Source organism: Scyliorhinus canicula, chromosome 3 (genome assembly GCF_902713615.1).
Source record: "Scyliorhinus canicula chromosome 3, sScyCan1.1, whole genome shotgun sequence".
NCBI classification, from domain to species: domain Eukaryota; kingdom Metazoa; phylum Chordata; class Chondrichthyes; order Carcharhiniformes; family Scyliorhinidae; genus Scyliorhinus; species Scyliorhinus canicula.
The window spans coordinates 102,441,004-102,465,132 of record NC_052148.1 but is presented as its reverse complement, the minus strand read 5'-3'; the positions used below and the strand labels follow the sequence as shown (position 1 = coordinate 102,465,132).

The window sequence follows — 24,129 nt, the reverse complement described above, 5'->3', positions numbered from 1 at the left end:
TTCTTTGAGAAGGTGACTGAACAGGTGGACGAGGGTAGAGCAGTTGATGTGGTGTATATGGATTTCAGTAAAGCGTTTGATAAGGTTCCCCACGGTCGGCTATTGCAGAAAATACGGAGGCTGGGGATTGAGGGTGATTTAGAGATGTGGATCAGAAGTGGTTAGTTGAAAGAAGACAGAGCGTGGTGGTTGATGGGAAATGTTCAGAATGGAGTTCAGTTACGAGTGGCGTACCACAAGGATCTGTTCTGAGGCCGTTGCTGTTTGTCATTTTTATAAATGACCTAGAGGAGGGCGCAGAAGGATGGGTGAGTAAATTTGCAGACGACACTAAAGTCGGTGGAGTTGTAGACAGTGTGGAAGGATGTTGCAGGTTTCAGAGGGACTTAGATAAGCTGCAGAGCTGGGCTGAGAGGTGGCAAATGGAGTTTAATGTAGAGAAGTGTGAGGTGATTCACTTTGGAAAGAATAACGGGGAATGAGGAATATTTGGCTAATGGTAAAATTCTTGGTAGTGTGGATGAGCAGAGGGATCTCGGTGTCCATGTACATAGATCCCTGAAAGTTGCCACCCAGGTTGATAGGGTTGTGAAGAAGGCCTATGGTGTGATGGCCTTTATTGGTAGAGGGATTGAGTTCCGGAGCCATGAGGTCATGTTGCAGTTGTACAAAACTCTAGTACGGCCGCATTTGGAGTATTGCGTACAGTTCTGGTCGCCTCATTATAGGAAGGACGTGGAAGCTTTGAAACGGGTGCAGAGGAGATTTACCAGGATGTTGCCTGGTATGGAGGGAAAATCTTATGAGGAAAGGCTGATGGACTTGAGGTTGTTTTCGTTAGAGAGAAGAAGGTTACGAGGTGACCTAATAGAGGCATACAAAATGATCAGAGGGTTAGATAGGGTGGACAGCGAGAGCCTTCTCCCGCGGATGGAGGTGGCTAGCACGAGGGGAAATAGCCTTAAATTGAGGGGTAATAGATATAGGACAGAGGTCAGAGGTGGGTTTTTTACGCAAAGAGTGGTGAGGCCGTGGAATGCCCTACCTGCAACAGTAGTGAACTCGCCAACATTGAGGGCATTTAAAAGTTTATTGGATAAGCATATGGATGATAAGGGCATAGTGTAGGTTAGATGGCCTTTAGTTTTTTCCATGTCGGTGCAACATCGAGGGCCGAAGGGCCTGTACTGCGCTGTATCGTTCTATGTTCTATGTTCTATATTAAAGAGTTTTGCATTTAAGAAAGGTGAGAAGAGATGTTTTCTCTCAGACAGTTGTGAATCTATCAAACTCTCTTCCCCAGAGAGTGGTGGAGGTAGGGTCGATGAAAATTTTTAAAACAAAACTATAGTTCGACTAATCAGGGAGTCGAGGATCATCAGGGTAGGCACAATGTGGAGTTGAGATCATAATCAGTTCAGCCATGATCTTATTGAATGGTGGAGCAGGTTCAAGGGTCTAAATGGACTACTACTGTTCCTAACTTATGTTTTTCTGTTGGTGAATATCATCAAGAACAGTTCACACAGTTGTATTGGCCATACCCTAAAGCATGAGAACCTGCCGAACAGGAGACTTAAGGAAAATTAGAGGGATGTAGACCAGGAGGGAGAAACAGAATGATGATGATAGACCACCTGAAATTGCAAATGAGGCTCCTACAATAACAGAAGGGGAAAGTGCAAGACAACAAGGCATTGAGAAATGAGCGAAGAGCCTGCCGTGCATCACAGAGATAGAGCACAAGCTTTGGGAAGTCAGTAACAAGTTACTCATTGCAAAATCCTGAGCCTCTAACCTGTTCTTGTAGCCACAGTATTAATATGACTGTTCGAGTTAAGTTTCTGGTGAATGGTGATCCTTGCACATTGATGGTGGGGAATTCAGTGCTGTTAATGCCATGAATGTCGAGGCATGATCAGGTTCTCTCCTGCTAAGGATGATCATTGTCTGGTACTCGTTTGATGCAATTACTTATCACTTATTATCCAAGCCTGAATATTGCTCAGCTTCTGCTGCATGCAGGCATATACTGCTTCACTATCTGACAAATTGCACATAGTACTGAACACAGTACACTGAGTGCACAACGCCACTCTGACCTTCTGCTGGAGGGAAGGTCATTGCTTAAATGTCTACCTATTTGCACAATTGTAAATCCTTTACCGTCCCGATCTCCATTATTGATCATTCACAACGGTCAGAACCTTATACTGATTTTAGCATCACTGCCATTGGAGATAACAGAAGGTCACCTATGTAAGACTGCTGTTCATCAGCTATAGCTCCGCCTTGAACACCATTATCCCAACAAGACTAATAACCAAACTCCACAATCTTGGACTTGACCCCTCCCTGTGCAGCTGGATCCTCGACTTTCTCACCAAAAGACCGCAATCTGTCAGGATAGGCAACAGCACCTCCTCCACAATAGTCCTCAACACCGGAGCCACGTAAGGATGTGTGCTCAGTCCTTTACTGTACTCCTTATCCACACGACTGTGTGACAAGTTTCAACTCCAACTCAATCTATAAGTTTGCAGATGATACGACTGTGCCGCATCTCAAACAACGACGAATCAGACTACAGGAGGGAGATAAATCACTTGGTTGCATGGTGCACTGAAAACAACCTCTCTCTAAATGTTGGAAAGACCAAGGAACTACGTCTTCAGGAAGCGTAGCTCACACTCCCGTCTGCATCAATGGCTCCAAAGTGGAGATGGTCAATAGCTTTAAGTTCCTGGGGGTCACCATCACCAACAGTCTGTCCTGGTCCACTCACTTTGATGCAACAGTCAAGAAAGCCCATCAACATCTCTACTTCCTACGGAAGCTAAAGAAATTCAGCATGTCAGCATCGACTCTCACAAACTTCTATAGATATGCAGTAGAGAGCATCCTATCCGGCTGCATGACAGTATGGCAACTGCTTGGTCCAAGATCGCAAGAAACAACATCAACTCTCGCAAACTTCTACAGATGTGCAATAGAGAGCATCCTATCCGACTGCATCAGAGCTTCGTATGGCAACTGCTCTGTCCAGGATCGCAAGAAACTGCAGAGTGTGTTGAACTCAACCCAACACCTCACACAAGTTTGCCACACCCATATTGATTCTGTATACACCTCCCGCTGCCTCAGGAAGACAGACAGCATTGTCAGATACCCCTCCCACCCAAGCATTGCCTTCTTCCAGACCCTTCTATCAGACAGAAGGTACAGAAGTCTGAAGACCCGCACATCCATACATAGAAACAGCTTCTTCCCCACAGCTACAAGACTCCTCAACGACCCCCCCTCGGACTGATCTGTTCCCTGTAAGAACACTATTCACAACACCCTATGCTGCTCTTGCTCATGTATTTGCTTTGTTTGGCCCGTTGTTCCGCACTGTAACCAATCACTGTTTGTCGAGGTACCATTTGTCAAGGTTCACTGTTGATTATTCTTTTGTCTATTATGTACGTACTGTGTACGTTCCCTCGGCCGCAGAAAAATATTTTTCACTGTACTTCGGTACATGTGACAATAAATCAAATCAAATCAAAAAATTAAAATCAAATCAAAATACCACCCCAATAGGAGCCATTTGAAATTTTCTCTCTCCGCACCCTCCCACTCTAAAGGTTGGCATTACCGTTCACAGGAGTACCCTTTTCTTCATACCAGTTGTTTAGTCAATGTCATGTTTAATTCTAGATTCCTGTGACTTTTATTGTGAAATGTCAGCTGAAGACCTTCCATTTCAAACTTTATTAAATGCTTTCTAGAAGCCGAAACTGGATCACATGGAATTCCACTGGTAACCTATTCTACCAACAGCCTCAAAGAAATGAACTACGCTACATCGCGGGAGCAGACAGGGATGCCCACTCTCCCCGTTGCTGTCCGTGCTGGCCATAGAGCCGTTGGCGATTGCGTTGAGAGCTGCAATCGGGTGGAAGGGAATGACTGCGGGGGGGAGGGGGTTGGAACACAGGGCCTCTCTCTATGTGGACGACCTGCTCCTGTACGTGTCGGACCCGCTGGCCTGGATGGAAAATATACTGGAGACATTGAGGAAGTTCGGCCGGTTCTCAGGGTACAAATTAAATATGGCCAAGAGTGAGATGTTTGTGCTGCAGGCAAGCGGCCAGGAGAATAGACTGAAGGAGCTGCCATTTAGGCTGGTTGGGGAAAGTTTCCGGTACTTGGGGATACAGGTGGCACGAGACTGGGGCAGGTTGCATAAGTTAAATTTGACTAGAGTGGTGGAACAAATGAAGAGGCAGTTTCGGAGACAGGATGCACTCCCGCTGTCACTGGCAGAGAGGTTGGAGACTGTAAAGATGACAATCCTCCCTAGATTCCTGTTCATCTTCCAGTGACTCCCGATCTTTATCCCACAGTCCTTCTTCAAAAGAACTGGCAAAATCATCATGAGCTTTGTCTGGGCGGGAAAATCCCCACGGGTGAAGGCGGCGATGCTTGAATGGAGCAGCAGCGAGGGAGGGCTGGCATTGCCGAGTCTGATCAACTACGACTGGACGGCTAACATAGCCATGATAAGGAAGTGGATGGTGGGTACGGGGTCTATCTGGAAGCGCGTAGAGGCGGCTTCGTGCAGGGGCACCAGTTTGGCAGCCCTGGTCATGGCTCCCCTACCCTTTCGCCAGCCAGGTACTCCACCAGTGGGGGCGGCCCTGCGGATATGGGGCCAGTGGAGGAGGCATGTACGGGAGGTGGGTGCGTCTGTCTGGGCTCCAATATGTGATAACCATCGATTTGCCCCGGGACCATGGATGGTGGGTTCCGAACATGGCGGCGGGCAGGAGTGAGGAGGGTGGGCGATATGTTCCTGGAGGGGAGCTTTGCAAGTCTGAGGGGTTTGGAGGAGAAATTTGGGCTGGTATGGGGAAATGGCTTTAGGTACTTACAGATGCGGGACTTTGTACACAGACAGGTCCCATCCTTCCCATGCCTCCCACCAATAGGGATCCAGGACAGAATAGTATCTAGAGGAGAAGGAGGAGAGTGTAGAGTCTCGGATATTTACAAGTTGCTCATGAAGGGGGAAGAGTCCCAGACGGAGGAACTGAAACTCAAATGGGAGGAGGAGCTTGGCAGGGAGATGGAGGACGGGCTGTGGGCAGAAGCCCTGAGTAGGGTAAACTCAACCGCAACATGTGCCAGGCTCTGCCTGATTCAGTTTAAGGTCGTTCACCAGGCCCACATGACGGTAGCTCGGATGAGCAAATTCTTTGGGGTAGAGGATAAGTGGGCTAGATGCGCGGGAGGACCAGCAAACCACGTTCACATGTTTTGGGCATGCCCTAAGATTAGGGGGTACTGGGAGGGATTTGCGGGGGTCATGTTCCGGGTGCTGAAAACAAGGGTGGTGATGAGTCCAGGGGTGGCAATTTGCAGGGTTTCGGAAGACCCGGGAGTCCAGAGGGAGAAAGAGGCCAATGTTCTGGCCTTTGCTTCCCTGATAGCCTGGCGAAGAATACTGCTGGCATGGAGGGACTCAAAACCCCCGAAGACCGAGCTATGGCTTTCGGACATGTCAAGTTTTCTGGGTATGGAAAAAATTATGTTATAGGCGGGTAGTGTCTATGGGAGAGGAGCGGGTATGTGCATTATGGTTTGATTGAAATACTAATTTTCCGTTGATGTTTGCATATTTCTGTTATCTGTAACTGTTTACAAAGCCAAACAATACCTCAATAAAAGTGTTTGCTAAAAAAAAGTGAACTAAGTTTGCCAGACAAGATAATCTTCTGAATCCATGCTTTTTTATTAAGCTATACTGAAGGTATTGTCTCCTACATACATTCAGAAAATATTTCTTCCCTGTTTCAAGTTAAGCAAATAGTCTGCAGTTTTCTGGGTCAGTTTACTCAGCTTGTAAAATATTGGTGCTATGTTTTTCATTTCTAATATTGCACATTCTTATGGTACAACATACAACATTTCATATATGGGACTAATATTTGGTAGAACTTTTCATGATAATTTAAAATATGTACTGTAAACATAAAAAGTGATAAATCTAGACAGCAGAGAGTAAATTCAAGATAAGAGCAACAAGGCTGCTGCTGATATGAAAATAAAAATAGGCAAATTGATGAGGTGGCAGATTACACATCATAATTTATACCGCAAAATGTTATTTCACTTCTCGTACACCAGACATCAGAAGCATGTCCTAGAATATCTCTCAACTGGATCTCAGCAGAACAAAATATCTTCTCACTAAGTTACACAGGCAACATTTCCCAACATGTCTTAGTAAATTGCTCTGAAGCGTAACAATGCATCTTCTTTTCATATAAAGATGCACATGTCATTATGAAAGTTACTTATTTCAATTACAGCATTTTTAAAATTTCATCTTCATTGTTGGAGAAAAGCTAATTACTTATTACTACTTGCAAATCAACAGATTATTGTAGTCAAGGCCAGATAAGATATTGAGAAAACAAAGTCATCGTCCAGAATAGGTTACCAGTAAATTTGGGTGAGGCAGTGGGGTAGTGGAACTATCACTGTACTAGTAATCCAGAGGCCGAGGCTTATACTCTTGGAACAAAGATCAAAATCCCACCATGGTAGCTGGTAGAATTGATTTAATAAATCTGGAATTAAAAAGCTGGTCTCAGTAATGGTAACCATGTTACCATTGCTTGTCGTAAAAACCTATCTGGTAATTAATGTTCTTCGAGGAGGAAATCTGCCGTCCCTATCTCGCTGGTCTACATGTGACTCCAGCAATGTAGTTGACCTTAAATGCCCTCTGAAATGGCCTCATTGGGCTCAGTTATATAAAATTGCTACAAAGTCTGAAAGGAATAAAACTGACGGACCAGCTGTCATCGACCCAGGACACTAGACATGTTGACCTTGCAATGTCCTCTTCAGTAACATCTGGGGGCTTGTGCCAAAATTAGATCTGCCCCACAGACTAGTCAAACAACAGCCTGACAATGATATTCACTGAAACATACCTTACAGACCACATTCCAGATACCACCATCACCATCCTTGACAATGTTCTGTCCCACCAGAGGTGGCAGCACAGTAGCATAGAGTCAGGAAGGAGCTAGCCTGGGAGTCCTCAATGTGACTCTGGACCCCACAAAGTCTCATGGAATGAAGTCAAACATAGGCAAGGAAACCTCATGCTGATTACTGCATTTCCTCCCAACTTCCTCAGCTGATGAATCCCCACTCCACCATGTTGAATACCAATTGGAAGATGCAGAGACTGGCAATGGCACAGAATGAACTCTGGGTGGCAAAATCAATGTGAGTCACCAAGAATGGCTCAAGAGGCACCACTACTGACTAAAATTGCCAAGTCTTAAAGAACATAGTTTCTAGAATGGATCAATAGTAGGTAGTGAGGGGACCAACATGGAAGATCCTACCTGACCTTGCCCTTACCAATCTACTTGCCACACTTGCATCTGTCCATGACAATATTGGTAGGTGTCATCACATCAGCCCAAGCTACTTCTCAAACCAAAATGTTTAATATTCTCTTTTTTAAAGACACAGAATCATGCTAGAGTACAGTTCTGCAGATGCCACAAGTCTCAAACGGTTTGTGGATTTTTGGAATTCTCTATCCCCAGAGGTGACAAAGCTCTCCCCAGAGTACAACTAAAGGTAATGTCTCCAGCTATTTATAAAATCGCCTCGCCATTTCTTTGAACACTCTCACGTTCATGGCAGTTGTATACACAAAGACATTCTGTTTGGTGAACAGGTTACAACCTCGTGAGCGTCCAAAGCTCCACTACAAGTGCAATATGAAAATGGTTGACTTTAATACTGACAACCAGAAGGTGGTCGCTGTCAGCCATGAGCCTCTAACTGTTTAGAAAGGCAATGCTGACAGGGCAACAATCTTTTTTGTAATTCATTCACAGGATGAGGGCATCGCTGGTTGGGCTAGCATTTATTGCCCATCCCAGATGATTTTTGAGATCAACGTATGTGTCAACATTAGTTAATCAAATGGGTTTTTACAACAATCGACAATGGCTTTATGGTCATTAGACCTAGGCCTCTTTCAGAGGGTTGGTGCAGTCTCGATGGGCCGAATTGCCTCCTTCTGCAGTTAGAGATTTCGTCTATAACCATGGTGCAGCTATACCACTCAAGTAAGTTTATTTAGAGCACAATATAATTTGTTTAAAAAAAACAGTTGAAACCGTAAGCTGCAGTATAATAATTAGCCTTTGGTCCTTATTAAAAACACACGGCTCTTACTTTCCTTGGCTTATTTTTAGGTTATGCAATGGCAATGTAATCCAGCGGAAAAGAGTGGGAATGATAACAGCTACATGAGGTACTGGAGCCTCAGGTTGCAGACCCATGAATTAGTCTGATACTTGGACTGAGGGACACTTGGGCTGAGGGAGGGCTGCATTGTCAAAGAAATTGGGATAAGATATTAAACCAAGGCATATCCACCCATTTAGCCAAATATAAAATATTTACATATATAAAATACCGAACTATTAGAAGTGGAGCAAGGGTTCTTTCCTGCTGTCCTTGCCAACATTTATCCTGCAATCAACACCTCCAGACAAAACCATTTAACTGGTCATTTATCACTTTGCTTTTGCTTTTTCTGGCATCTTTCACAAATAAAGCGGTGGCTGCACTTGTCCACAAATAGCTGTGAAACAATTGCCTTGGAAATTCTATGGTTGTGAAAAGTACCATATAAATATAAGTTTTGCTTTTCATACTGTAACACAAACAGGCAACTACCTTTCTATTTCTCTTTCAGAACACGATATTCTAATTTTTTTTAGAAGCAATTTATTGCGTACTAATGTAGTTCCATTAAGTTTCCAACAGATAGGAGAGCCCATTCATCTGTGACATGACATATCAAGCAAAAGGATATTAAAAATACGAAATTCATATCTTTTCTGATAGCAAGTTATGAAATGGACCTATCATAATAGTCTCGAGATTAGGAAATAACTGAGAAAAGAAATACATCATCTTCCAAGATATATGTTGACAAAATTAAGTAATTTCTTTAATTGAACTTTTACCAACCATTTCTCAAATAGGACACTAACAAGTATTTATAGGATAAATACTGCACAAAAAGTTATGAAGGTTAAGAGGGGACTTAATTGAGGCATACAAGATGATCAGAGGATTAGATAGAGTGGACATCGAGAGCCTTTTTCCTCAGATGGTGATGTCCAGCACGAGGGGACATAGCTTTAAATTGAGGGGAGATAGATATAGGACAGATGTCAGAGGTAGGTTCTTTACTCAGAGAGTAGTAAGGGCGTGGAATGAATGCCAATACTAAACGCATTCAAATGGTCATTGGATAGGTATATGGACGATAAGGGAATAGTGTAGAGGAGACTTTAGAAGGGTTTCACAGGACGGTGCAACATCGTGGGCCGAAGGGTCTGTACTGCGCTGTAATGTTCTATGTTCTAATTAAGGTTTAAATATTGCTTTGCCCCACCTTTTCCCCTCTTTTTGTAATTGATAGAGAAACTAGTTTAAGGAAGTTGGTCAATTGTTACCATTCACATTTTGTTTCCTTTTTACTATCAATTTCCTCCTGTTTTCTGAATGGTTATGGACAACACTGGCAAGACAGCATTTCTTGTTCCTTCTTAGTTGCCCTGAAAAGGTAGTGGTGGCTTATGCTTTAAACTGCAGCACTCCTTGCGGTGATGGTGCCCCCACAGAGATGTTAGCTAGAGATACCAAATGGCAAAGGAGTAACAATTTGCGTCAAAATCAGCATATTATAACTTGGAGGGAAACCTCAAAGTGATGGTGTTCCATGACAGTGCTACTCTTTTCATTTTTCAACTGTAGTGTTACAGCAAGTTTTAAAGATTAATGAATTGTAAATGTAGATAGTGCAAACTTAACATGGCACAAATTTCATGAGCCAGAGGTGGAGGAGTGTATATCGAGTCCAGTAGCAGGAGAAATGAAATGAACTGCTGTCCTGGAGAGTGCCGAGTTTCGTGCGTGCTATTGCGGCCGCAACTGTCCTGTGAGAGGCACAATTCCACAGTGATCCTGGCACAAATGCGAGGGGCTTTGAGGAGTTAGTTGAGAAACTTGTAGCAGCCTCAACCATGCTCTTGCAGCCAGTGTCAATATGATTAGCCTACTTCAACTCTGGTCAGTAGTGATCCCAAGCCCCATATGTTGATGTTGAGACACTTGATAATCATGATGTGATTAATGCTCAGGGGAAGGTGGTTTAGTCTATTCTTGGTGGAACTGCTCAATGACTATGCTAATGTGGTGCAATGATATCTGGCACTGTATTATCCGTGTCCTGCTGTCGTCTGACACTAATCGCTTCATTATCAGACAAGTTGTAAATGGAGAGCAACACTGGAATAATCAGCAAATGGCTCAGTCCCGAATGTAATAAGGTCATCAACAAAGGAGCTGAAGATGGATCAAGGAACTTCTGAAGCAATGTCCAGGGTTTGTCTGCCAATCATGACCATCTTAGTGTATAATCTAACTAACCACAGGAGGAATTTTCCTCAATTATATATTGACCTCAGTTTTGCTGGAGCTCCTTAGAGTCGTATTCAGCTGAGTCACCTCTCCTCTCATAACTACTCTTGGATTAAGGTTGTGATGCAGTCTACAAGCAAACATTTCAGGCAATACTCAAATTGAATCGCAATGAGCAGGTTTTGGGAACTCGATTTGCTTTACAAATACTTTATTCATAATTGGGAAGTTAATTGGGCAGCACGGTAGCATGGTGGTTATCACAATTGCTTCACAGTTCCAGGGTCCCAGGTTCGATTCCCGGCTTGGGTCACTGTCTGTGCGGAGTCTGCACGTTCTCCCCGTGTGTGCGTGGGTTTCCTCCGGGTGCTCCGGTTTCATCCCACAGTCCAAAGATGTGCAGGAAAGGTGGATTGGCCATGATAAATTGCCCTTATTGTCAAAAATTGCCCTTAGTGTTGGGTGGGGTTACTGGGTTATGAGGATAGGGTGGAGGTGTGGGCTTGGGTAGGGTGCTCTTTCAAAAAAGAGCCGGTGCAGACTCGATGGGCCGAATGGCCTCCTTCTGCACTGTAAATTCTATGAAATAATAATAGTAGTTAGTCTGCTCTGTTTTTTGTGGAAAGGATATCCTTCCTAATTGTCATGTAGCTGTAATTATTACGGCTATAGTGGAACACCTTGGCTATGGAGGGGCTAGTTCTGGTATGAAACTGCAGCCAGGATCTTGTTGGAATCTATGTTCTTTGCAGTGTTGTGCTCCCAGTTGTTTACAATGTAATGTGGAGTGTAGTGAATAGGCTGAACACCACCACGTATGTTGAAAAAACCTCTGGAAAGGGCCAAAGAGAATAAATTACTGCACTGATATTTAAAAATACTTCGGTCTTGCCCCTTTCAAATAGAATGATAGCTCCACCGTGGTTGAAGATGAATATGTTCATGAAGCTTCCTACTCACATGAGGAATGATTATAACACCATTGTAAGCAAAAGGGGCACTATCTGTAATCTGTGGAATAGTCAATTTGACACGCAGTTCATTTACCACAGTGGCCTTTTCTAGCCCTTAAACTGACGCACAATTTAGGCATATTGATGTACTGCAGTTTAAGATGAAGAGTGGTCTTTGCGGCAATGGGTTTGTTATGTTATTTTCTTCTTTCTTGTATTGCTATTTGTTATAATTTATTTTGGGGGGGGGGGGAAAAGAGTTCTTTTCTTGTTCTGTTTTGGCGTGGAAACACGCCTTGTTTGTTTTAAATTGCGGGGAGAAAATGTGTTATTGTTATTAAAAAAACTTGAATAAAAATTTTTATTTTTATTTTAAAGATGAAGAGTGGTTGAATTAAAAGTTTATTGGTGATCTAAGTGAGAGGAATGGACATGTACAGTTTCAAAAAGTATGTATTCTCAAATAAAGATCATGAGTGAAATGACAGAGGACACTCTCTTCTCTCCCTCTTGATCATGAAGGCACCCACCCATTTTCTCCCCTCCACATTGTACACTGCTCTTCTGAAGATACTACCTGATACTGGGATAAAACTTCATAATAATCTCTGAACTCCAGTTCAGCACTTTAGTATTAATTTTTTACATGAAAAAAAGACATTTAAACTGTTGATAGGTTTTTAAAAAACAAAGCATGAACATGTTGTAGCCCTAATTTGACAAGGACCTTTCCTGTAGGAATCACTGGTTAATGAAAGGAGGTTTTCCCTCTATTTTGCAGACATATTCTATGTGTGCAATCCCCAACATCAGCCTTTTATCAAGAAACCAAGATGAAAAGCAAAGGAAAGATGGAAGACTGAAATAGAAGGAAATACAATTCATAGAATAGCGTTGAATCAGGTGTAGTTTGAAGATTATATGAGAAAGAAATAATAAGGAATGTAATGAGTTCGAAGAGAGAGCGAGTGAGAGAGAGCAAGCGCGAGAGAGAGCGAGAGACAGTGAGAGCGAGCAAGAGACAGTGAGAGCGAGAGAGAGCGAGAGAGAGCGAGAGAGCGCGAGAGAGAGCGAGCGAGAGAGAGTGAGAGAGAGCGAGAGAGAGCGAGAGAGAGCGAGAGAGAGCGAGAGAGAGCGAGAGAGAGCGAGAGAGAGTGAGCGAGCAAGCGAGAGAGAGAGAGAGAGCGAGCGCGAGCGAGAGCGACAGCGAGAGCGAGAGCGAAGAAAGAAAATGGTGTGGTGATATCCATGGACTACCAATCCGGGGGGGACATAGCACAGCACTTGAAAAACAGCGGCAGGATCGGATTGTGTCAACATAGATTTACAAAAGAGAAATCGTGCTTCACAAATCTGCTGCAATTCTTCGAGGATGTAACTTTAGTTGACGAAGGGGAGCAGGTGCATTTTATTTATTTGGACTCTCAGATGGCTTTTGACAAAGACCCATACATGAGATTAGCCTGTAAAATTAAAATGCTGGGATTGAGGGTGGTGCATTGAAACCGATAGAAAACTGGTTGGCAGACAGGAAACAGAGTGGCAATGAACAGGTCTTTTTCTAAGTGGCAGGCAGTGACTAGTGGGGTACTGCAAGAATCAGTGCCGGGACCACAGCTATTCACAATTTTTAATCAAGGATTTAAATGAGGGAACAAAAAATTATATCTCCAAATTTGCACCCAAAACTGGGTGGACGGTGAGCAGTGAGGGGGATAAAGAGATCCTTCAGTGTGATTTGGACAAGTTGAGTGAGTGAGCAAATTAATGGCAGATGCAGTATAGTGTGGATAAATCCGAGGTTATCCACTTTGATAGAAAAAACAGGAAGGCAGATTACCTGAATGACAATAGATTGAGAGACAGGAATGTGCAACAAAACCTGGGTGTCTTTGTACACAGTCTTTGAAAGCAGTACGCAGGTGCAGCAAGTGGTAAAGAAAGCAAATGATATGTTGGCCTTGATAGCAAAAGGATTTGAGTACAGGAGCAGGGATGTCTTGCTGCAATTATACTGGGTCTTGGTGAGGCCACACCTGGAATAGGGTGTGTAGATTTGGTCTTCTCACCTGAGGAAGGATGTTCTTGCTCTAGAGGGAGTGCAGAGAAGGTTTACCAGACAAATTCCTGGGGTGGCAAGACTGGCGTATGAGGAGAGATAAAGTTGGTTGGGATTATATTCGCTGGAATTTAGAAAAATGAGGGGGGACTCCGTTAGAAACCTATAAAATTCCTACAACAGGGCAGCACATTGGCACAGTGGTTACCACTCCTGCATCACAGCGCCAGAGACCCAGGTTCGATTCCGATCTTTGGTCTGTGTGGAGTTTGCAGGTTCTCCCCGTTCTGCCTGGGTTTCCTCCAAGTGCTCTGGTTTCCTCCCACAGTCCAAAAGATGTGCAGGTTAGATGAATTGGCTACTCTAAATTGCCCCTAGGTGGTGTTACGGAGATCGGGTGAAGGATTGGGCCTAGGCAGGGTGCTCATTCAGAGGGTTGGTGTAGACTCAATGGGCCTAATGGCCTCCTTCTGTGCTATAGGGATTGAACAGAAGGACTGCAGCATTTAAAGGCGGCAGCTCACCAGCACCTTCTCATGGACAATTAGGGATAGGGAATAAATGACGACCTAGCTAGCCATGCTCACACGCATGAAAATAAGTTTTTGAAGTATGCAATGAGTCTTGATTGCAGCACAGTGAGGATCTAGGAAAAGAGACAATATGTGTAACTTGGATGGAATGAGAGAACGCAAAAATGAAGTTCAGGGTTGGACTGATAAACTGAGGGTGAAAGAAAGAGAGGTTTGAACCTTTGCAAAGGAGAATATTTGTTGAATTATTTCTACCATATAAGAAAAGCAGTGGCAGTCATTTCTGAAAGACTGGAGCACAGGTTATGTTAGTCTCCTCTGAAGACTATATATAACCTACACATTTGCTCCACTCAACATTAAGATCCAACTGCCAGTGCTCCATCAAAATGAAAAACACTGCACCATTCAGTGTGAAATATTTTCCTATTTATGATTGTCACTGATGTGGCCTTATATTACAGAAGTAATTAAATAAATATTTCCCTCTATACCAGGAGAATTACACAACCTTGTAAATATCCAAGGGAGAGATTTTATGCTGCTCTTCAAAAGACTTATGACCAGCACCATAAATACTAGAGACCTGGAGAAAATATGTTTTTCAATATTATTGCTTTGACAGGTCTGTCAGAGAACAGTCATCACAGAATAAGTACACATTTCACTTTGAAGACCAACATTATTTTATTCAATGACAACAAAGAACAGAAGATTAATGATCCTTCTCAGTTTTGAATACCATCAAAGTCATTTTTTATTCAAATCGGAGAATTACTTTAGGTGTTGTATGAGATAACATGCTGATAGCGCTCAAATTATAGTACCCGCATAAACAAGAGTTTAGACTAAAGAAATCATTGTCAAATTCTCTGAGGACAGAAGTGATTCTAACAACTGACACTTGTTATGAACCCTGATTTTCAATGCAAGTGCATCCCAAATCTGAGAAGAAAAACTTGAAATGCCGGTTCTTAATAGTTTAATTTTGCGATTTTGAAAAAGTGTGACAAAAGAGATGGAACACGGTAAGGTAAAGGGTCAGCCTTGTTCTAAATATTCAAACAACAAAATGTTTGTTAAACTTAAACACATAAGAAAGGCAACAATAAAGAACATTTACAATTAACTAGAATCATGTTTATCCAGGCAGTATACTTAAATTACGCAGCATCCCCCAATCTATTCTAGCTACATCCTTAAACTCCGAGAATACACCCTCCACAAAACAAATCCCATAGATTTTAACACTTGCTTTTCATAAATTTAGAGTGCCCAATTAAATTTTTCCAATTAAGGGGCAATTTAGTGTGGCCAATTCTCCTACTCTGCACATCTTTGGGTTGTGGGGGAGAAACCCATGCAAACACCAGGTAAAATGTGTAAACCCCACACGGACAGAGACCCAGAGCCGTGATCGAAACTGGGGCCTCAGCGCCATAATGCAACAGCACTAACCACTGCTCCGCCGTGCTTCCCAGATTTTAACACTTTTGAGCCAAATCCAGAAAATAATTACCACATTGAACCTATACTGTAGTTTTCTTATGGGAACCCTTCTTCTAAATTAAAAGTAGAATTTCTGGGGTCTAACAGACAGATTCTTCTGCTTTCTGCCCAACAGCGAGATTCTGAGAAAAACTGTTCGCAAACTGGGCATGGCTATTATCTAGCCCACTGGACTGCTAGACTCCACTTTGCTCAACGATCACTTTGACTCTGCTATTCATCTACACTGCATTTCACAAGCTGTCAATGCAACTAAATTGCATTGTTTCTTTTTTATTCAATTCTTTATTTTCATTTCATTCCAACTTCCTAACACACTGTGATAAAGGTAAATTACTGCGGATGCTGAAATCTGAAACAAAAAACAAACCTCTGGATAGGGCTTTGACATGGTCATCCCAACTCAAAACGTTAATTCCCTCCTCTCTCCACCAATGTTGTCAGGCCTGCTGGGATTGTCCCGTATTTTCTGTTTTTGTTCACTGTCCCTGACTAATTGCTTTGTACCATTTTCTTCAACAGAATTATGGCAGTCCTTACTGCCACAATGAACTCAAATCCTCCCTCCACCTGCAAGTGCCAAGGGATGTTGAAATAAGAACGTTGTAAACACAAGCCTTTATCACTGAACATTTAAAAATACTTACATCTTGAAATAGCTTCTTATCTGCTACCAGTTTTTTGGATGACAGCGTCTTGGTGACATGATAAAAGGTAAGCAATGCTCGGTGTTGACAGAGGTCATCCTGCGCTTTAACAGATTCCAACAGTGTGGGAATTAGTTCTGGCCAGTGCCGAGGACAATCTAACCTGGCAACCTTCGCAATCAGTACCCCAATTTGGGTTGCGATCTGTAAAGACATAAACCACAAACAGGCTAAATTACTGAACTCAGGAATATGCTCTACAAAACCAATATATTGTTTTCAGAAATCAGCTTTCAGATTTACAAGAAAATCTTTGCCTAACTAATAATAGATACAGGTTATTGGAAAAATATTTTGCCAAATCATAAATGCATAAATTCACGAAGTGAACATTCTCATTGGCCTACAGTCATTTTTAATCAATGCGGGTTCATCCAAAAGGTAAGGATTATTGAACCGGCAATGTTTGTGTTCTACAAATCTTAAAATCAAATAGATAGAAAATTGCATTCTTGTTCTGAAGAACACGGTGAACCCTGACGAAAAAGATGCATCTTAACGTGCATGGTCCAGGTTGTGCTGGAGTTCACCAACTCTTAGAAACCCAGAAATACAGAAGTGACAGCTGGGGCACAAAGTGAAAACCTCAATGCACAACAAGATGTGATTCAGGCGAGCTTGATATCACGGCTGCATCTCCATGATTGGGTGCACTTGCTAATATGCAAAGAACAAGAGATTGTGTGTCTTGGTCACAACTTTTCCCAAGAAAACAATTGTTTGGTCATTTATTATTACTGCCTGGAACTAGGTTTTTTCGGTTACAAACAGACAATGTGAACATGACCTCACAGCTGCTTCAGTTCTCAACTACCAGTGGTTCTCCACAAAGTAATACTGAATGAAATGCTCACGTGGCCTATTGTTTGCTAAATATGAAACTGGTTGTTGGAATATGCATATATGCCCGTATACACGTTAACTCAAACACAGAAATGTATACACGCAAACAGACACCCTGATTGCAGCTCCCAAGGAATCAGGAAAAAGAACATCTTTTTTCACCAATTGGTATTCTAAGTTCCCATTCTACAACAAGATATTTTGATTTGAGCACTTTTGTGAATTCATTTATAGCGAGAAGCAAATCCATCAGGAGTCAAGGAAATGTCACCATTTAAGAATTTAGTTGCACCATTATAGTAATTCAATTCACATTATTTCTTGTTTGGCAGAATGAAGCCATCATTATCAGCATTACTGCTGTATCGCCATTTATCACTATTTTCTCCCTTGCTTTCTTCCACTGAAGAGCAAAAAATTGTCGTACAGTACACAAATAACAGGTAGAAATCCATGTGAAATTATATCACCAACCTGATTCACTGGTTCATTAAAATTTGCAATGAGCCCTGCACGCAATGAGGACTTTTCTTCTTCTGAGAGAGCACTGTAACAAGTAAAAAAAATATTGATGTTCGCAATGAAGGTTATAACTAGACAAATAATAATGCAACAAATAACTGATAACAATACACCCACGCTATTCATGAAATTGTCCATGCCAAATAAAATCTTCGCAATACAATAATAAAAAGCTGATAATAGCAGAGAGTTTAATGGGACACGGCTTGGTATATGGCTGCATCACATGCTGATTTTGACAATCTCTGGTTTTTCAGACGAAACATATCTGCAGTGGAAACTGCTTATACAGTAGTCCCCCTTTATAACGCGGGTGTTGGGGTCCAAGACCCCAACACCCGCGTTGTATCCGAGCCGCAGATATCCATGATGGGGGTTTAAATTTATTTTAAAATCTATGCTAGCGCTTCCCATTGTGAGACTGCGGGGGGAGGGGTCAGACCCCCGTAGACTCACAATGGGAAGCGCTAGCATAGATTTTTAAATAAATTTAAAACCCCCATCGTGGATCCAATTAAAATTTCAGCGGCCGGCTCACTTTGATCCGGAGAGGGAAGCTGCTCTCAGTGAAATAATCAGCCGGCCGCTGAAATTGACACTGCTGGCTGCTCTCTCCCTCCAATCCAACTTTTAAGTTTTAATGTTTCTGATTGGAGGGCGAGAGCAGCCGGCAGTGTCAATTTCTTTTTTTTTTCCTCCGGCTTGCCCCCTCTCCCCCCACATCCTCCAACTAGACCCCTCTCCCCCCACACCCTCCGGCTCGCCCCCTCTCCCCCCCCAACACCCTCCGGTTCGCCCCCTCTCCCCCCACACCCTCCGCTCGCCCGCTCCCCCCCCCCCCCCCCCCTCTCCTCCCCCGTCCCCCAACACCCGCAGGGCCCTCCTCTCTCCCCCAACACCCGCAGGGCCCTCCTCTCTCCCCCAACACCCGCAGGGGGGTCTCTCCCCAACACCCGCAGGGGGGTCTCCCCCAACACCCGCAGGGGGGTCTCCCCCACACCCGCAGGGGGGTCTCCCCCACACCCGCAGGGGGGTCTCCCCCACACCCCCCCCCCATACCCGCCCCCCCTCCTCTCCCCCCAACACCCGCCCCCCCCTCCTCTCCCCCCAACACCCGCCCCCCCCTCTTCTCCTCCCGAACACCCGCCCCCCCTCCTCTCCCCCACACCCGCCCCCCCTCCTCTCCCCCCCACACCCCGCCCCCCCTCCTCTCCCCCCAACACCCGCCCCCCTCCTCTCCCCCAACACCCCGCCCCCCCTCCTCTCCCCCACACCCCCCCCCCTCTTCTCCCCCCCCAACACCCGCCCCCCCTCTTCTCCCCCCCAACACCCGCCCCCCCTCTTCTCCCCCCCCAACACCCGCCCCCCCTCTTCTCCCCCCCCAACACCCCGCCCCCCTCTTCTCCCCCCCAACACCCGCCCCCCCTCTTCTCCCCCCCAACACCCGCCCCCCCCTCTTCCCCCCCCCAACACCCGCCCCCCTCTTCTCCCCCCCCAACACCCGCCCCCCCTCTTCTCCCCCCCCAACACCCGCCCCCCCTCTTCTCCCCCCCCCAACACCCGCCCCCCCTCTTCTCCCCCCCAACACCCGCCCCCCTCTTCTCCCCCCCAACACCCGCCCCCCCTCTTCTCCCCCCCAACACCCGCCCCCCCTCTTCTCCCCCCACACCCGCCCCCCTCTTCTCCCCCCCAACACCCGCCCCCTCTTCTCCCCCCCCACACCCGCCCCCCCTCTTCTCCCCCCCAACACCCGCCCCCCTCTTCTCCCCCCCAACACCCGCCCCCCCTCTTCTCCCCCCAACACCCGCCCCCCTCTTCTCCCCCCCCCAACACCCGCCCTCCCTCTTCTCCCCCCCCCCCCCCCCCAACACCCGCCCCCCCTCGGCAGTGTCAATTTCAGCGGCCAGCTGATTGTTTCAGTGAGAGAGCAGCTTCCCTCTCCGGATCAAAGTGAGCCGGCCGCTGAAATTGACACTGCCCGCTGCTCTCTCCCTCCAATCCAACTTTTAAGTTTTAATGTTTCTGATTGGAGGGAGAGAGCAGCCGGCAGTGTCAATTTCAGCGGCCGCTCACTTTGATCCGGAGAGGGAAGCTGCTCTCTCACTAAAACAATCAGCTGGCCGCTGAAATTGACACTGCCGGCTGCTCTCTCCCTCCAATCAGAAACATTAAAACTTAAAAGTTGGATTGGAGGGAGAGAGCAGCCGGCGGTGTCAATTTCAGCGGGCGGCTGATTATTTCAGTGAGAGCAGCTTCCTTCTCCGGATCAAAGTAAGCCGGCCGCTGAAATTGACACAACTGACAGTTGGGGTCCATAAGCCCCCCCGCGGTATATCGCGAACCGCGGTATTGCGGAGCGCGGTATAACGGGGGACTACTGTAATAGGAATTATAGGATAAAGGGGAGATCAGTGGAAGAAGATGCTAACTAGAAAAGCAAGTTTGGTAATAGTTAAAGATGAACAGAGCACAGGAGGATGCAGTGGTACAGTGGTATTGTCGCTGGACAAGTAATCTAGAAACCCAGTCATGGTCTGGGCACCAGGGTTCGAATCCCACCATGGCAGGATAAAAATCTAGAATTAAAAGTCTAACGGTGACCATGAAACCATTGTCGATTGTTGTAAAACCCATCTGGTTTAGGGAAGGAAACCGGTCGTCCTCACCTGGTCTGGCCTACATGAGACTCCAGACCCACAGCAATGTGGTTGACTCTTACTTGCTCTCAGGGATGGCCAATAAATGCCAGTGACGCCCACACTCCATGGATGAACAAAAAAAACAAGGAGGTTGTAAATTTAACCATAGCATCAAGAAAATGTTCTGAAGACGAGTTCAAATCCCACTGTGTCAGCTGGTGGAATTTGAATTCAATTAATTTAAAAATCTGAAATAAATCATTATTTCAAATAAATCAATAAATCATTATCAGTGATGATAATGATGAAGAAAATACCAGCCGGTATTGATTCTGATACTGGTTCACTATTGTCCTTCTGGGAATTAAACCTGTTGTTTAAAGTTAAAGGTAAAGTTGTAAAAGCCTCCAGACCAAGGAGGCTGAATCTCAACTGCATCTCTCATTTATCTCAAGGGTCGGCACAACATAGTGGGCCGAAGGGCCTGTACTGTGCTGTACATGTTCTATATGGTTTGGATTGAGGTGCTGTTAATAGAAAACAGAGTAGGGATAAACTGATCATTCTCAGGTTGGTAGGCTGTGGCTAGTACCGCAATATTCACAATAGATATCATCGTGGGGACCAAATGTAATTTTTCCACATTTGCTGATGACACAAAACATGGTGGGAATGTGAGCTGGGAGGGGGAGGATTGGACAGGCTAAGTGAGTGGGCAAGAACATGGCAGATAGAATATAATGTGGAAAAAATGAAGCTATCCACTTTTGTGGAAAAACAAAACTGAAAGGTGTGCAGAAATGCAAAGAGACCTCGGAGGTCGGGTTCATAAGTCACTGAAAGCTAACATGCAGGAGCAACAAACAATTTGGAAGGCAAATGGTATCCTAGCTTTTAAACCAAGGGAATCTAAGTACAGGAGTACAGAATTCTTGCTTCAGTTTAGAGTCTTAAAACTTAAAGCATTGTATCATAGAATTTACAGTGCAGAAAGAGCCCATTCGTCCTATCGATTCTGCACCAGCCCTTGGAAAGAGCGCCATACTTAAGCCCATGCCTCAACCCCGTAACCCAGCAACCCCACCTAACCTTTTGAATCCACCAAGGGCCAACCCACCTAACCTACACATCTTTGGACTGTGGGAGGAAACCCACGCAGACATGGGGAGAACGTGCAGACTCCACACAGACAGTGACCCAAGACGGGAATCGAACCTGGGACACTGGAGCTGTGAAGCAACCATGGCATTGCCATATTCACCAAATCATATTTTTTTTTTAATGTTTTTTATTGAGTTTTCATATTTTATATTGAACAAATAACAACTTATTAGAGAGAGAGAAAAAAACACGCAAAAATTAACATGTATATTTACAGGTAAGCATCTTCGTAATAACAACTGTGGCCTCCCCCCTTTAGCCGGCATACATATTTTACATTCCCCAATATGGCCGAGGCACATGTTTATAGGCATTTATTTACAGTTTGGTTTTGGGCCTTAGCTAGCCATCAAACCCCCATAACGAACCCGTAGCCCCCCCCCCCGGCTACCTTCCCCCTTCCCCGATTCCCGTCCATTTTCCCCTGATTCTTGGCCACCCGACTATTCTTCTTCTTGTACGTTGGCCACAAACAGGGCCCGGAACAATTGCATGAATGGCTCCCACGTTCTGTGGAAGCCGTCGTCCGACCCTCGGATGGAAAATTTGATTTTCTCCATTTGGAGAGATTCCGAGAGGTCGGACAGCCAGTCTGCAGCTCTGGGCGGTGCTGCTGACCGCCAGCCAAGACGGATTCTACGGCGGGCGATCAGGGAGGCAAAGGCAAGGGCGTCCGCCCTCCTCCCCAGGAATAGATCTGGCTGGTCTGAAACCCCGAAGACCGCCACTATCGGGCATGGCTCCACCCTCACCCCCACCACTTTGGACATAGCCTCGAAGAAGGCTGTCCAGTACTCCACAAGTCTGGGGCAAGACCAGAACATGTGGGCGTGGTTGGCCGGGCCTCTTTGGCACCGTTCACATCTGTCCTCCACCTCCGGGAAGAACCTACTCATACGGTTTCTTGTTAAGTGGGCTCTATGTACCACTTTTAGATGCGTCAGGCTGAGCCTTGCGCACGTGGAGGTGGAGTTGACCCTATGCAGTGCTTCACTCGAATCCCCACCCTATCTCAATCCCCAGGTCGTCCTCCCATTTCATTCTTGTTGCATCCAGTACGGTGTCGTCCCTTTCTACCAGTCGGTCATACATGTCGCTACAGTTCCCTTTCTCTAGGATACTTGCGTCCAGTAGGTCTTCCAGTAGTGTCTGTCGTGGCGGTTGTGGGTACGTCCTTGTCTCCTTTCGTAGGAAGTTTTTGAGCTGCAGGTACCGTAGCTCGTTCCCCCCAGCTAGCTGAAATTTCTCTGTCAGTTCGTCCAGTGTTGCGACCCGCAGTTGGTTCCAGGATTGGAGGGTGGCTGTCACCACTGGGCTGCTGGAGTGTTTGCCAAATTATATCTTACCGCCAACATCTCAAACTTCCCCATCACTACCATCCCTTCCCTGGGTAAATCCTATCCCAACAGAGGTAGTGGCACAGTGGTAGCAAGAGGGTCAGACCCTCGGAACCAACAAGTACTCAAGGCTCTGACGTCTCATGGCATCAGGACACACACACACTACCCCCCCCCCCCCCCCCCCCCCCCCCCCGATGAATCAGTATTCCTCCATGTCAAACACCACTTGGAAGATGGATTGAGGGCGGCATGAGCACCAGGAGTTCTCTCAGTGAGGGGGATGAATCCTGAAGGAGACATCTGGCAATGTGGGTCATAAACAGGCACTGAGAGAATCAGCAAGGGCTGATAAGAGTGACTGGCACAGGGTTCTTACAGAGACAAAATTCTGTCTTCATTGTAGCATGATCACCATGTTAAATACAATGGACTCCGACACACCAGCTTAAAGCTGAGCACCCATGGGCATTGTGGGCTATGAGCAACAGCAAAATCGCATTCAACCACATTCTGTAACCTTGTGGCTCGACATATAATAATAATCTTTATTAGTGTGACAATTAGACTTACATTTGCATCTTACTTACATTTTACTCACAAGTAAACTCACATCTACTTACAAGTTGACTTCCCGTACCAGCCTCCCCGAACAGGCGCCGGAATGTGGCGACGAGGGGCATTTCACAGTATCTTCATTTGAAGCCTGCTTGTGACAATAAGCGATTTTCATTTTCATTTCATTAACACGGCAATGAAGTTACTGTGAAAATCCCCCAGTCGCCACACTACGGCATCTGTTCTGGTACACGGAGGGAGCATTTAGAATGTCCAATTCACCTAACAGCACGTCTTTCAGGACTTGTGGGAGGAAACCGGAGCACCCGGAGGAAACCTACACAGACACGGGGAAAAGGTGTAGACTCCGCACAGACAGTGACCCAAGCTGGGAATCGAATCCAGGTCCCTGCCACTGTTAAGAAACAGTGCCGACCACTGTGCTTTATCCCACTTAAATGGAAACGGCTCCACAAACATTTCTGTCTCACTGACAGTGGAGCCCAGCACATCACTGCACCCCCGTCAAACATCCCCATTCACCCATTGCCATCTGCTGCCCACTTTGGCACCCCCACCCTCCAGAAACTCAATACTCCTTAAAGACGTCCGTGAACCCCTTCCACCTCAATATGAACCTCTCCTCCTTGCCTCGAATGGCAAACTTGATCTTCTCCAAGTCCCGCCAGCACAATAAAATCAGTGCCAGCAACGACAATGGCAACGCTTCCCAGCTTTTGAGGTTCACCTTCATTCCCTCCACCAGCCACGCCAAGTTCAACTTATG

General features: G+C 45.3%; 1 protein-coding gene across 2 annotated transcripts in view; it reads right to left on the bottom strand.

Moving 5' to 3' along the window:
* Positions 1–24,129, bottom strand: part of ipo11 (importin 11) — a 712,587-nt gene that overhangs the window by 591,568 nt on the left and 96,890 nt on the right. For both annotated transcript variants that reach the window (XM_038791006.1, XM_038791005.1), the window contains exons 4-5: positions 17,600–17,672; positions 16,223–16,426 (exon numbers count right to left, since the gene is read on the bottom strand). In XM_038791006.1, the coding sequence (XP_038646934.1) occupies positions 16,223–16,426; positions 17,600–17,672 (277 nt within the window). The remainder of the gene's footprint in view (positions 1–16,222; positions 16,427–17,599; positions 17,673–24,129) is intronic.